Source organism: Patagioenas fasciata, chromosome 3 (genome assembly GCF_037038585.1).
Source record: "Patagioenas fasciata isolate bPatFas1 chromosome 3, bPatFas1.hap1, whole genome shotgun sequence".
Taxonomy (NCBI): Eukaryota; Metazoa; Chordata; class Aves; order Columbiformes; family Columbidae; genus Patagioenas; species Patagioenas fasciata.
This window is the reverse complement of record NC_092522.1, coordinates 102,631,720-102,648,038: the sequence shown is the minus strand read 5'-3', so window position 1 is coordinate 102,648,038 and position 16,319 is coordinate 102,631,720. Positions and strand designations below refer to the sequence as shown.

At 35.5% G+C, this 16,319-nt stretch overlaps 1 protein-coding gene across 2 annotated transcripts in view; it reads right to left on the bottom strand.

The window, feature by feature from the left end:
* CSMD1 (CUB and Sushi multiple domains 1) overlaps positions 1 to 16,319 on the bottom strand; it is a 1,060,719-nt gene that overhangs the window by 192,553 nt on the left and 851,847 nt on the right. For both annotated transcript variants that reach the window (XM_065834358.2, XM_071807004.1), the window contains exons 24-26: positions 11,854 to 12,045; positions 5,248 to 5,374; positions 2,611 to 2,813 (exon numbers count right to left, since the gene is read on the bottom strand). In XM_065834358.2, the coding sequence (XP_065690430.2) occupies positions 2,611 to 2,813; positions 5,248 to 5,374; positions 11,854 to 12,045 (522 nt within the window). The remainder of the gene's footprint in view (positions 1 to 2,610; positions 2,814 to 5,247; positions 5,375 to 11,853; positions 12,046 to 16,319) is intronic.

Below are 16,319 nucleotides of genomic sequence, written 5' to 3'. Positions count from 1 at the left end.
GGTTGACATCCCTGGTTTGTAATACATAGTTAAAATGTATTTAACCCCCAGAGTAAAGGTCAATTTTGTACAGTGAACTCCATTTTTTGTCCTTTTATGCATGATTAAATGGTAATTAAGTTTTAATGAAAAGCATTAGACTGATTACAATTAACATAATCACTCTTGTCAGTTCATGTCCTCTGCTCTACGTGCTGAGCTGAGTGGGCAAGACAAGACACTTCTAATAGTGTTCAAACATTTCATAAGCTTCAGCCACATATTTTTCCACTAAAAATACCTTTAATTACATTTACAATCAAGAGTAAATAATTTATAGGTGATATTTTCTGATCAACCTCATACTGTCCTCTTACAGTAACTCTTTTTGGGGCAGATGCAATAAGGATATTCTAGAGGGCAAATATAGAAAGTGATCAGCACATTCACAGCACAGTGAAACAAATTCTCCAGCAGAAGGTTAGCATTTTAAAGCTTTGTCTTTAATCTGTGCATTTCATCCAATACTCTCAAAAGGCCTTTATATGACCCCATAAGTAGAGGTTCATTGACATGGACACTCATCCCAGCTGCATAATCCAATACGGAAGCTGAATGTGTAAAAGGTCCAGATTACTGAAGGTTTTCTAATCATGTACAATTCTGCACCTGAAGTTTACTTCTTGGGTCACAATTCATATTAAAATAAAATATACTCATGAATAAATGCAACATCTGAAAATCCTTCAAGTGACACCGAACTTGAGCAGTTATCCTCATAGAACTTGCAGTAAAACATCTGCATCTTCTGTAATTACCAGAAAAAAAAAAAAAAAGTTGAAGCAACTCAAGATTCTTTTATTCAGTGAGTTACAAACTACTAAGGTAGTGAAAGTTCAATATTCTGCGCAGCAACTGGCCCACAGTTTGAACACGTGATAAAGCATGCAAGATCCTCACTTAATCATAGGTTAATCAGTTTAAAACCCTTACAGACCAAAGCCACAGTGGTCTGCCCACTTCCCCAAGGAGACTAAGTAAACAAAGCTCTGATTTTTAGAAGAAACAATTTAACATTTACTTAACATATTCTTTAAAACATATTTTTTATTCCTTACCATTACAATATAATAAAACATTCAATTGTCAAGCAGAGTGGATGAAACTTTAATATATCCCCTTCACTTGATCTGAGGCATCCAGTTCTCAACCACTGATTCCAATTAATTCCAGTGAGACTTACTCTGCAATTGCCAGCATGATCACTGAGTGCATCCATCAGATATTATACTAAGATGACCAAATCAGTTCTTCACTCTTAAAGCATTAAATTTTCTCCTACTTACTATAAGTGTCTCTGAAGGTCAAAGAATGTGTTGCCAAATCTAACTGCTTAAATATAATATTTTCCTTCTTTCAAAATTTGTGCAAAAACTTAGGAACATTTCATATAATACAAAATAAATTTTTTGCTAACCCTAACAGAGTAAAAAAAGACCCCTTCATTTCCACAAATCTAAAAGTTAACTTTTTTCAAACAACATGAAAAGCGGAATATTATATAGCACACTGGTCATAAATTTGGGAAACATTTGTTGTGCTCTTTGTCCTTAATTAATTTTGCATACTTTTAACTAGGTATCTTAGACCTTATGAAAGAGACTGCAGTTTGGGAGGTACAACATTAAAAAAAAAATAAAGCAAAATGAAATAAACATGTAAAATGCATTATATGCAGACCAGGAAACCCCCAAAATGTATTTCCTTATGCGAGTAATGACTGAAAGTTTATTAGCTCCCTTTAGTTCTGAATGACAGCACCTAAAGAGAATGTTTTAAATAATACTCCTATTCTCACACATTTTATTAATCCACAGTTTTTCTGTGTTCCCGAGCAGAAATAAACTTCTGTATATTATAACTAGATATATAAGGATGCAACAACTGAGTCAAAGACAATGATAAAGGCTCCTTGCCATCCTACCCTCTGTCTTTAACACTTCAGTCATAATATAGAAAAACCCCACATACTCAGTTTTACATTATTGATCACTTTTTCAATATTGATCATAACTCCTCTGTATATAGAGGAGCTTTCACTTTAGACCTGAAGATGAATTTGATTAGTTTAATAGTAAATTTAAAAATGTGTTTCAACAAGGTAATACGTATTTTATTATTCAGTTTAACCACAAACAGTGACTAAGGTCATAAAAATGATGGATTATGCAACCAATGTTATGAGGGAAAAAACCTCCAAACAACATGAGATATAAACATGAAATAATATATTATTACTGATGACTGGTGGGAGCATTTAAAACTATCAGTGGAGAAGAAAACTTACGTATGTAAAAACCTGTTGTGACCTGTTAAATATTTTTAATTAGATAATGCTAGGTATGCGGTTGCTGTACAAAATAAGTAATAAGATCACTTAAACATTAAAAGCAAATAAAAAATTCACCCTAGTCTTAGCTATTTGCATAAATATACAAATAATTAAAATAATATCTTTTTTTAAGACGGAGGAACATTTAAGATGAAGAATTGTTCATGTACATAAGAATAGCATATAGAAATAGTGTATATTATTATTACTGTATTTGAGATGAAAAAGTATTTACATACTTGAAAACTGAATGGAGAAGCCTGATTTGCTGATGAAGAAGTCACTGTCAAATTGTAATGTTAATGAGTTGAAAGTGCTGTGAATATCCTCTGGAAGGGCTGAGCCACTCCATTCTTTCAGAAGTATGTTGCTTTCTATAGGCCCATCCCATACCTTCAAGATGTCATGAGCAACCTCAGTGTCAAAAACAATAAAATGCAGACTGAAAAGAGAAAGTAAAAGCACTGTACATTACCCATTAAATACCATTACACAAAACACTAAGCAATCATTCCCAAAGTGTACTTAATTTTGAGATGTTGTTTAGGACTGAAGAAGGAATGATGTCCTGAAAAGTTATCCATTTTTACTGTTGGATGAGCTGATTTTGTGAAAGAGATGCTATTCTGTTCTACAAATGCCTGAATTACAGAAAACACCATTATGGGGCATATAGTACTTGTTCTCTAAATTAACTTATTTTTATAACAAATATTGTAAAGGATAAGAACTATGATTTCATCAAAGAACTCTTCTCCTTATTCAGCTGAGGATATCAAGAACACTGATTGCCTTATATTATATGCAACTGAAAAAAAGCAGTAGCTACTGCACAGTAGCATACATAGCACAGAGATGGCATTTTCTTTCAGCATGTTATTCTCTTTCTAGAAAACGTACTATCCTATTTTAGTCTTATGTTAAAATTCATTTTAAAATAACATTATACTATAATAATTTGTATTTATCTCCAGGTGAAGTATTAGATTTAGAAAGGTGTTCAAGAATGCTATGTTATTAGTCAAAATATGTATATCAGTTTAAAGTTCTGACTGTTTACATTTTTGACATTCAAGAAATCTAATAGGTAAACATCAAAACTTCTTTTTTTATTTCAAACAGTTTTGTGTTAATATTTCTTCATTACAGTTGTCATTAATTGGAAACCATTAATTTGAAAACTGTTATTGAAATGTAAATGATGCATTGAAATCACGTATTATGGAACAAACTCATTATTTGGCTTAGTGAAACAGGATTATTAAGAATAAAAAAGGGAAAAATCCTCCCAGTTAGTAACTTGCTATTTGCTTACATTTTTGTCTGTTTAATTTTTAAAAACAGTCATTTTCATTTAGGTAATCAGTTAAAACTCTTGTCCACATAAACTGAATAATGGAACAGCTTACTATTAATAGGCTTTTTGTTCAAAATTAATAAATAACTAATATTCTGAAGTAACACACTTAATGGATAGTTCTTTCCTGTTACTGAAGTATAAAACTAATCCCTGTTGCATATCATTAAACATATTTGTATCAATAAACTATTTTAAAATGACAGAAATTATCCATCTTGAGTAGGAGTTAAATGTTGCTGTTACATTCTTGCTTTCAAAGCAAATTATTGTTTAGCGTGGACAAACTAGCTCGAATATTGAATAGAACTTGCCATGTCAAAGTTTTTAAATCTGTGTATTACTAAAGAAAAACTGAGCTGAAATGTTCCCTAAATATTTGTATTCCTTCTATTTGAGTGATTTAGCTATTCATCAATAGCAAAGTATACATCAAAAGCAAAGTCTTTTTTATCAGTACGTCAAACCGATAAGGAAAAACTGTTTAAAAAGTTATTTTTGTATTACTACTTTCCTTCTGCCTCCGATCCTTCCATCATCCTTTCATAAATCACTACAGAAATAAAAGTTCTAGGTTACAGCATTGAGTTCTTGGCATGTATATTTATTTCATGCATTAGTCACCAGCTGTGTTTCCCTCATTTTCTGTATTGTTCTAATTTCCTAATCTTTTTGTTATGCTGACTACTTTATGTGGAGAAATCTTCCAGTCTTTATCTATTAAGCTTTTTCCCACTCCCGCATGTTTCTCTTATTAAAATCTCAACATCTTCTGAGATATTGCTGGTCGTATTATAAACTGATTATTGGGAAGAAGTCTGATACATACTTCAAAATTTTTTATATGTTAATAATGATATGACAGAAGAGAAGAGGAATGGAAAAATAAAGCCCTTCAGATTGTATTACTATATGAAGCTGTATCGCAATAATCTTCTCTGTTGCTTCTGTTAATTGTCCAATCCTCATCAGATTTGCATTCACTGCAAAAAGACAGTTCCTGATAGATACCTAACAAGGTCTAAGATACCTGATATCTGAGCACTCCTGGTAGTGTCAGGAACTTCACAGCTGTTTGAGGTAACATATTTAAGAAATAGTGTTGAATAATTATATTATATTTAAAACAAATTATTGTGACAGTAAGATACCAAAGAATGGCATTACAATGACTCAAGGGAAGAATTTTGAAACCACAGTTGACAGCTTGACACTTTAGCTTGTTTACAGCTAGAAAAAGACATAGCAGTGCACCACTCTATCACACTGAAGATTTATAGCCATCTTATATAACTGAATTCACAGTTCTCAATCAGGTGCCTAGTTGTCTCCTACACAATTAATGTACCCAGCTTCCCCAGAGAGATGACACTCATAAGTGCCACCATGACAAGCATCAACTATATTAGCGTAAGGAGGAGTTAACAAAAAATGTGTAGAAGAGTGTGAGAATGTAAAGCACAGACTACAATTTATCAAATACTGAAGTCAACAATAAATATTGAAATTAAGCATGTACCTTATTGTCTTTCCTGGATCTGCTTCAATAATCCAAGTACAATGAAGATTGTTGTCGTATGGTGCTGGGTAACCAGGGGACAAAATGCGCCCTGATGTAGCAGCATGAATTTGACCACCACACTCCGCTACAAAAGAAGGATTGCATTTATTTTTAACAAGGTATTGTCTAGTAATTTCCTTTACTATTTAAAAATTTAAAGGTCATATACCCACAATGTAAAAGGGTAAATCAGAAAGCTATGATTTGAAAGTATTCAGTGTCTGGTTTAAAACATTTTTTTTATTATCAATGTAATCTTAACTTTGTGGAGAGATCAATTGCAGTGCTAAGCATCAGGAACCAAATGATTCTTATGTTTGTTTAGAGCATCATGCTGTTGTCTGGCCAGTATAAAGACACACCCTGATAAAACTGGATCTGGGTAACAATCAGGTGCCACTGAACAAAAAAGAAACAGTAACTCTTCAACTAAGTGGCGTACCTAAGTTCCTACTTCATTTACAGTATTGCCTTACAAGTAGTGGCATTAAAAATGTTACCATCAGGAACTTGTTGAGCACAGATGTACATCAGGCATAGTGTAAGACACAGATGATAGAAGAACCACGGCAGTCAGAAACAGGGTGTCTGATTTACTTGCATATCCTGCTGGTTTGATCACTCAAAACACTACATATTATTTACAGAAACATGGCAGAAAGCCACTTTAATACATATTTTTTTCGAATGTAAACTTTGTGAAAGATTTCAGTTAAGATTCATTATACAAGAAAGTTAAGTATGCAATACTCACTACGACAGATAACTACAGATAAAGAAATGATGGATTCAGTACTGTATTTAGGAAAGAACTCAAGATAACTAGTGAAACAAAAATTGTTTAAACTCAAACTAATTGACAGATTTGCTTAAAAATTCTGAGAAGACTAATTTAGAAACACAATACATGATAAAACTTGGAATGATGTATTATATAGTTCATATGCTTTAAAAAAATTATATCCCTTTTAGCAGATCAGAAGTAAGTTTTCAAAAGTGATTCTAACAAGAAATAGAAAAAATGTTGTTTTTTTTAATATGCAGAAGTAACTACACTGTAAAATCATAATCTCAAATAATATACTACATAAAGTAAATAACTATACTATAACTAAGAGAAGTGACTTATATTCAACCAAGCTCTATAATCTTCTAGAGACAGAATTACAGGAATTAATTTGTTTTCTTCATTAAAAATTAGAAGATGGAAAAAAAAATAAAAGGAATGCTAAAACTAATATAGCAGTGTACTGCTGAAAACTACTAGGTGTAGAGTATGTCAAATATGTCTATGTATGGATTAGAAATTTTTTGTGAATGAGATTGAAATGATTGTAAAGTCAATGATGAATGTAAATGTCACTATAGAGAACAGCAAATATCAAATGCTGATCAGGCAGCAAGTAGGACCCTGGACTTCAAGAGAGCTAACTCTGGTTTCTTCAAGTCCTACTTGGAGGGCTTCCATGGTTTAGGGTTGTAGAAGGTAAAGAGGTCCAAGAAAGTTGGTTAATATTTAAGCATCACTTCCTCCAAGATGAATATCAGTTCATCCCTACGAGCAAGAAATCAAGTAAAGGGAGCAGGAAATCTGTGCTGATAAACAAGGAGCTTCTGATCAAACTCAAGTGGAAGAAGGAAGTTTAGGGAATGTGGATAAAGGGACAGGACACTTGAGAAGAATGTAGGAACTTTTTTAGAGTATGTAGGGATGTGGAAGACTAGGGAAAATGTTGGTCTGCTGCTGAATGATGTGGGTGCCCTGGTGATGTAGGATACAGAGAAGACAGAGTTACTGAATGCCTTATTTGCTTCAGTCTTTACTGCCAAGGCTGGCCCTTGTTATGCCCAGACTCCGGAGGTAAGAGAGAAAGTCTGGAGAAATGAAGACTTTCCTTTGGTCAAGGAGGACTGAGTTGAGATTATTTGGGTAAACTGGACACTCACATATCCACAGACCATGATGGGATGCATGCACAAGCACTGAGCAAGCAGGTATATGTGATTGCTAAACAAATATCCATCATCTTTGAGAAGAACAAGAATCCTAGAATGCTATAATAGAATATTTTGGGTTGGAATGGACCTTCAAAGGTCATCTAGTTCAATCCCCCTGCAATGAGGAGGGACATCTTCAACTAGAACAGGTTCCTCAGAACCCCATTGAGTTTGGTCTTGAATGTTCCCAGAGGGGCATCTACCACCTCTCTGGGCAACCTGTGTCAGTATGTTACCACCCCTATGGTAAAAAAATTTCTTTCTCATGTCTAGCCCGATTCTATCTTCTTTTGGTTTAAAACCATTACGCTTTGTCCTGCTAAAATTCTGTCCCCATCTTTCTTATAGCCCCCTTTTTAAGTCCTGAAAGGCTTAAATAAGATCTCCCTGGAGCCTTCTCCTCTTCAGGCTGAACAACCCCAACTCTCTCAGCTTTTGCTCATTGGAAGACCCAGGAAACTACAGGCCAATCGGCCTCACTTCCATCCCTGGAAAGATGATGAAAGAGCAAACTCCAGTCATGTGGAGGAAAAGAAGATTATCAGGAGTAGTCAACATGGATACAACAAGGGGAAATCATGCTTGACAGGTCTGATAGCCTTCTATGATGGCATGACTGGCTCAGTAGATGAGGGGAGAGCAGCGGACGTTGTCTACCTTGACTTCAGCAAGGCTTTTGGCACTGCCTCCCAAAATAAGCTCAGAAAGTGTGGGTTAAACAAGGGAATAGTGAGATGGATTGAAAAATGGCTAAATGGCAGAGGTCAGAGGTTTGTGATTGGTGGCACAGAGTCTAGTTGGAGGCCTGTAGCTAGTGGGGTTGCCCAGGGATTAGTACTGGCTCAAGTCTTATTCAACCTATTCATCAATGACCTGTATGAAGGGACAAAGTGTACCCTCAGCAAGTTTGTTGATGATAAAAAAACTGGGAAGAGTGGCCGCATCTGGACTACCGTGTCCAGTTCTGGGCTCCTCAGATCAGGATAGACAAGGAACTACTAGAGAGAGTCCAGTGGAGGGCTAACAAGATGATTAGCGGCCTGGAGCATCTTTCTTATGAGGAAAGGCTGAGAGAGCTGGGTCTGTTCAGCCTGGAGAAGAGTAGACTGAGAGGGAATATCATTTATGCTTATAAATATTTCAAAGGTGGGTGTTAAGAGGATGGGACCAGACTCTTTTCAGTGGTGCCAAACAATAGGATAAGTGGCAACAGACACAATCTGAAACACAAAAAGTTGCATCTGATCATGAGGATAAACTTCTTTATTTTGAAGGTGCAAGAGCACTGGAACAGGCTGTGCAGAGAGGCTGTAGAGTCTCCTTCTCTGGAGATATTCAAAACCTGCCTGGACACAATTTAATGCAACCTGCAGTAGGTGAACCTGCTTTAGCAGGTGGGTTGTACTAGATGATCTCCAGAGGTGACTTCCAACCCCAACTACTCTGCTTCCGTGTGGTTCTGTAAAACATAACAAGCAAAAAAATAATAGGTCTCCACAAACATAAAAATATTAAAAAAAAGTGTCTAAGAAAGAAACTGATGTTTATAAGTTCATGATGACTTAAGAAAAAGGAAGAATAGGAATCCAGTGAAATCAGAGTAGGAAGAGATGAAATCGTGCTAGAAAATAATAAAATTGAAGAAAGAAAGGATTATATAAATAACATTGGAGGGGGCAAAAAGAGAGCATGAAATTATCTGGAGTTACCTAACTGATTTTTTAGGGATCTTCATGACAAGTTTTGCTCTGCACAGAACAGTAGACAAATCATAACAATTTTGTGAAGGGAACAGACTGTTTCTGAAAAGCTGTTTAGAAAGATTCACCTTTAGGTTTTCAGAGAGAATGGTGAACATTTGACTTTTTAGGGAGCTAATTAATGTTTCACAAGAATTTTAAATTGAGAAACAAGAAGAGGGAGTATATTCAAAACTTATGCAATTCCTAAATTTGATTTAAAAGATAGGAACAAGGACAGAAAATAAAAAGATATGTAAAGAGATAAAGGTGCATAGAAAGATAGCTTTGTGGTTGAACAGAAAGGAAGGAAGAACAAAATCTGTCTTAGGATAATAAAAGAATATTAACTATTCTATTGATATCGGGACATAATTCCACTTAAAGATGAAGCGAGATCCTCAAGAAATAAGAGATTTTGGTATAACTGTTTCCAAAAGCTTAGTATTAAAATACAGAAATCCAATCTAGTAATGGAAATTACAAAATCAAAGCATAATTAAAAAAAAAAAAAAGTGGAATATAGGACCTTAAAAGTATACTGCTATCAAGAATACTGGAAATACAGGTTAAGATACGGAAGTGGAGGAAGCATTACATAGTAGTGATGCAGTAAACTAAACAAGATCAGCATTAAAAAACATACATATTGGTCAAAAATAATTTGAAGAGTTATGAAAGATGTTCTACAGGAGTAAATATGGGAATTTTTTTTAGATTCCCTTAATCCTGGATTCCCTATCTTCCTCCAGGTCAGACTGGAATATGTTGTTGTTGGGTTTTTTTGTTGTTGTTTGGTTGGTTGGTTTTTTGTTTTGTTTTCTTTTAAGAAAAGGAAACAGAAGGATGGATTTATTCACCTAATAGACCTGAAACAAACAATTATTTTAGCATTGATTCAAATACTTACTTGGTAGGGAACACAGGCACAGGCACAAGAAAATATTACATAAAATTACTTCATTTAATTTAAATAGAGAGATAGGCAAAGGTAGAACTGATTATGGTTCTTCTCTATAAAAGGGCAAACTGACAGGAAAAGGAAGCTAGCCAATTAAACTGAAGAGCTTGAGGACTTCCATGTACAAAGAACCTGAAAACTCTTTAAATCAAAACTCAAAAGAGCTGTTTTGACCTGTCATATGTATAAGAGAAAACTTGTAGAGATATTTCTAGAATCAAGTGAGAAAAATAACACATCTACTAAGACAGCAGAAACACTGTTCCCTGATTTTTATTTTTTTTTTTTCCTGGCACTTACCATCTGGGTAAGGTGAACTTTTGAAAGGAAGGGAGCTTGTTCCATTGTAGACTGCAGGTCTGTGAATCTGTTCAGCAGGAATGTGCTGGTTTTGACTGGGATAGATTTAATTTTCTTCACAGTAGCTAGCATGGGACTGTGTTTTGGATTTGTGCTGGAAGCAGTACTCATAATACAGGGATGTTTTAGTTATTTCTGAGCAGTGCTTACACAAAGTCAAGGCCTTTTCTGCTTCTCACACCAGCCCACCAGTGAGTAGGCTGGGAGTGCACAAGAAGCTGGGAGGGGACAGCCAGGAGACCTGAGTCCAACTGACCAAGGGCATAATTCATACCATATGATGGCATGTGCAGAATATAATTCTGGAAGAAGAAGAAGGGGACATTCAGAGTTACGGCATTTTGTCTTCCCAAGTAACCCTTACACATGATAGAGCCCTTCTTTCCTGGAAATGGCTGAGCACTGCTTGATGATGGGAAGTAGTGAATGAATCCCTTGTTTTGCTTTGCTTTTGTGTGCAGCTTTTGCTTCACCTATTGAACTGCCTTTATCTCAACCCACCAACTGAACCACTTTTACTCATCTGATTCTCTCCCCTGTCCCATGAGGGTGCACTGAGTGAGCAGTGTGTGATGCTTTGTAGCCAGCTGAGGCTAAACCGTGACAAGGAAGCAGCTCCTGGAATGAAACATGTAGCACCCAGAGAGAAGCAATAAGCAAGGATCCTGCAGGTCAGGTGAGTGCTGAGAGCAGTTGGTGGCCTGTCTGCAGCAGATAGTGGAGGCAAAAACTAAGCATCAGAAGACACAAAGAAAGAAAGACTTTCACAAGGACTCATGGGAAGTCAATGTGAAACTTGAACTCAGGAAGTCATGGGTAATTGCTGGACTGGAAAACAAAACTGAAGGAAGCTACCTAGCAAAGGTACAATGGTCAATAGCTATACTGGTTTTCAGTTATTTTATGTATCTCACCTAGTACTTCTCTGGCTAACATTTATTTATTGTAACAAAACACAGTTTTAGACACTTGAAGACATGATATTTAAAGAAAAGATCTACCACAAGGCTCCGACAGATGGGGTATTGTAGCATAGCAACAATGACTCAAGAACGTGCAGATAAAACCATCTACCAATGTGGGATGAAAATTTGAATTTAGCTTCATAGGAAAGAAATAATTTCTTATGAAAACAGATAAGGTAACAAAACCCCTTTATTTGCTTTATGATGGACTTGCTTAGCTTGTCAAGTATTCAGACAATACTTTAGACAATCCTATAGCATATCAGACTCGATCACCCAGGATATCATCAGAATCAAAGCAGTAGTCCTTAATCAAAGGCTGGTCTATAGAAATAAGTGTTTCCCAGCAGTCTTGTAGCCATTAGTAAGCCAACCATCTATTTCAGAGAAGGCATACTCGGATGCCAACATTAAATCTTCACTTGAAATTTAAAATATATTTATACCATTATTATCAGTATAGAAAGACAGAATATTTGTTGTTGTTGTTTTTTTCTTGAAACATCAGATGGAATTATTTCATTGTCACAACCCATATTACCTATGCAAGTAGGCAAAGGCTTGTCCCAAACTCTTCGATCTCCACTTAAGCACGTCATAATACTACTACCGTGCATTGTATAGCCAGGATTACAGCTGTATAAAATGACAGTGTCTACAAAATGTCCTTCATCTCGGATCTTATAGCCATAATTTGGTATGCCAGGATCTTCACACTTCACAAGGTCAAAACCTGCAAACAGATATGGGAAGAGTAATGAAGAAAAAAAAGACAAGGAGTTATAAAATATCAAACAAAATATAATGTCAATTAATCTGATCTTGATGAAAATTATATTCTCATGATTCATTTGGATTAGATGTACCAACAGCCACCAAAGACAAATTACATATAATTTGGGTAAATCAGAAACCGAAACACCAAGAATTAATTATTCATTTGATATTTGATTATGCCATTAGTTTATTGAAGAAAGCATAGTACCTGCACTAGCTTAAAAGAAATTAGTAACCACGTTATTAATTTATACCACTTCTATAATTTCACTCTCTTTTATTCAGAGGAAAGGAAGAATTGACCCTCTATTTGGCACTAAGTGGAAGCTTCACCTCCTCATCTAATTCCATACTTAAGCCAGCAGACCATAGTGGTAACTCAGGGAGAAAATGCAAAGGTTATTTCATTCATTCAACTGTCAAAATAGTATGGTTTCAGTTTCTGTTTTGCTGAAACAAAGAAACATTCCTAAACTTATTTTCAATTAGCATTCCCCTTTTTGGCCTACTAACATGCTGAATGGCGTAAACAGCTCCCTCTGTACTCCTTGGAATGAACAGTTTTACCCTGAGTAGCTACAACTCTTCTCCTCTCTGCATTATCTCCATACAGCATTGCTAAAATGTAAAGATGCATTCTAAACCTCTTATTTTGCCTTGAGGTTCAGTTCTTAAAGTTAAGTAAAGACTGTTTCCAAATTAATCTTTCTCAACTCCAGATTCTTCTTCTTTGTGAATTCTTCCTTCATTACCATCATGTCCCCTCCCCAAAGAAGTCATTCTAATTCTACAAATGTTTTCCATTTTGCTGTCTTTATTTTACTGAACAGCTTCCTTAAGTGGTTCTGAATCAGGCTGCTGGTCTTCCCTTCAGTTTGCTGTTTTCAATTCATTCTTTACATGAGGTTGCACAAAGAAGTTGTGGATGCCCCCTCCTTGAAATTGTTCAAGGACAGGTTGGATAAGGATTTGGACAACCTGGTCTAGTGGGGCTTGGACCTAGATGATCTTTAAGGTCCCTTTCAACCCAAACTATCCTATGATTCTTTGAGGTCCTTCACTGATTAGGAGAGAATCAGACATTTTTATGGTAAATGACATATCCATAGACAACCTTTCACTATTTTTCAAATGCACAAACTAGAGCTGATATCATACTTTTCTCATTGGCTTTCTCCTGGCCCTGAAAAGATCACTTCCTGCACAAATGCTAAAGCTGTCCTGTGGAGAGTTTCTGGCTGTATGCTGTGAACAAGCCAGAGCTTGATGTGGCTGTGGTGCAGGTTGAGACCTACACGAAAGGTTTTTCCTGAGACACCAAAGACAGAAGGGAAGTAAACAGAAGCTGGTCTGCCCTCGACCCAGGCTGCAGGAGGGGCGCCGTCGCCACTGCGCATGAACAGTATGTGGGCAGTGCTCTGCAGCTAATCACCATAGTTGTGGGGGAAGAGTGACTGCAAGTGTAACCAATCGCAACCTGCGCTTGCCGCATGACGTTTGGGTAAAGAGTATATAAGGGTTGGAAAAACGTGGTCTGGCGGACATTCATATTCAGTGTTGTTAAGAGTTCATTAAAGGGTACTGATGTTAAATTCATATTGAATTAGACTCATTACTCTCGTCGGCCCACCCGTTCGTGCTCAGAGAGGTTCTGCCGGCAATTTTCATTCTCAACATCATACTTCACTGTCCGTCAACTGAATCCTCTGAAAACACAAAATGCCTTTGTTTTCTTTGTTCATAAATTGGGCACAAAGGCTGGGATTTACGTGTTATAACTCAGGCTTTTGAAAATTAGAAGGCTACATTTGAAGTAGCTAGCTTAGTCTACTTTCATTGTCAGTAGAGTAATATGAACCTCAAGAAAACAAACTAACTCTTATTTATATAGGTGGTCAGATTAAGCAGTTCATTCAGCTTTTGTAAACACTTATTTTTGACCTTTACTGTAAATTGAGCCTTGGTCCTTTCTTTAGATAGTAGGCTATACTGGCTCAGAATTTTCAGTATTTAGACTTCAGGAAAAAGAATCTCACCCACAGAAGAATGCTATTCCATCACTTAGCCACTACATCCCTATCTGCACCAATATCTTAAATGTCAAGCCTCAAGACTGATGAGAATACTCTGACCATAGCCATGCACTGTTAAACTTGACGACTCTTCAGTAAACTATGGCTGTCTATGAGCCACCACCTAGGAATTTAGCTCACACTATCTACTACATTATGCCCCATGATTGTTTGGGAGAGTGCTAGACAACCCCAGCTAGAAGCATACTAGTGTTTACCCTAGCACTTCAGCAGTCTAGACAATCACTTTCCCAGACTCATACTGATGCCTTGACAATGTTCGGTTTACTAACAGAAGTGTCAGGAGGAGTATGTATAATTGCATACAGTACAAATGGATTACAGAGGTGTATTATTATTTCCTCGCTAAAAGATTGTTTCCATGTACTTATTCACACATCCCTCAATTTCACTTTGTTGACAAAAAAGAAACAAGCAAACATGCTCAGTTTCCAGACAAAAGGGGCAGCATTCATTTTAACTAGCTCTCAGTATTGCATATGTAAACAGCTTATATAAACATCTAAATCAGTTGTCTGTCTTTTAGAGTTAATGATAACTTATGAGATGTGATTCATCTCATCCTACAGTAGATAACTAAAATAGATCAGATGAACCGTTCAATTCTAAAAAAGGTCTGTTTCTCTTCATTTCCTATAAAAAGGGCCAAAGTGATTTGGTTATTCAGATGAGCTGAACTTCACAAGAAATAGTTTTATTTCATTATTTTAATCTCCTTATCAAACATACAAAGACATTTATTTAAAACCCTGAAAATGTAAGTTGTTTGATAGATGATGTGATGATATTTTAATGCTGATTTGACAGCATGAGCCATTGTAGCACTATTTATCTCCCACCTTCTTTTAGATACTTTCCTATCCTTCAGTAAGTGCAACATTTGGTTATCAGTGGCAATGCCACATGACTGACAGATGAAACTTCCCTGCTTAAATAATCTGTTTGTGTGCGGTGAAATAAACTTCTCATAATGTTGATATACAGTTAGAAAGCTACACGAGAGATTGATTCTCCACTATCTTCTACCACGTAAAGAAGAAGAGGTTGTCAGGGAGAGGTACTATCTTTTATAAGATCAACAGATAAATTTGGGTGAAATGAAACAAACTTTTGAACAAACAAGCCCTTTGAGTCTGCTATATAACCATCTTCACTATAGAAGATGTCAGGACTGGGATAAAATTATCATTCTGACTTGCTATCATTTTATGTATTCCACTTAGTATTCAGTTTTACACAAGCGTGTAAATATATATACATGGCATGTACACTATTCCATTTTCTCCTCATCTGCAATAAAGATCCCTGAGGACTCCTGAAACATCATTGACATTAAGAGTTACAAAAAACCAGCCACAAGCTTTAGAAGTCTGACACAAACCCGCCATAGCCTGCCTACTCTTTCTCCATTCTTGCTTTGAAATAGGACTGAGTAGCACAAAAGGTGTTTCTGGTTTGCCTTTAGCTATCAACAGTTCACATCATTATTGTAAGTCACTTATACCTTCAAGTATCGACTAACATAGGGATTTTCCAACTCCTTTGCTACAGGTTTGCCCAAGTGAGCTACAGTACATTAGAATACTGTAATTGAATTAAATATAATCTGATACAAAGATATAAAATTAATCATTAACTGAAATGACCTTGGTATTACTTATTAACATAAAAACTTACTGAGATTATTATAGACTTTGTTCTAAAGTAAATTTTTCTGTAAAGAGAAATTTAATTCAAAATGTAGATTGAGATTTGGCATTTAGGAAGAGCCAAAAAGAAATGTTAGGTTTTGTTCATTTTAAGCCTAAAATATCCAACCTATATTTTGACTAATATGGTTCTGAAATCAGTTCTGTTATATTAATATATATAGTATGAGTATGTCATAGCATCCACATGTTAAAATGTACTGATTTTCATTGCAAAAATATGTGTAGGTGTAAGTTCATAAAGAGAAAAAATACTAATAATAGCTAACTATTTTTTTTTTCTACAACTTATGTATTTAACATAAAATTCAATTAGTGTTGCAATAAACAGGATAACAAATTAGTTAATTACCTACTGGCTCTTCCTCTCTTCCACCTCAGAATGGTCTAGATTAATCACATGAAATTTAATAATTTTGTCCATTTAC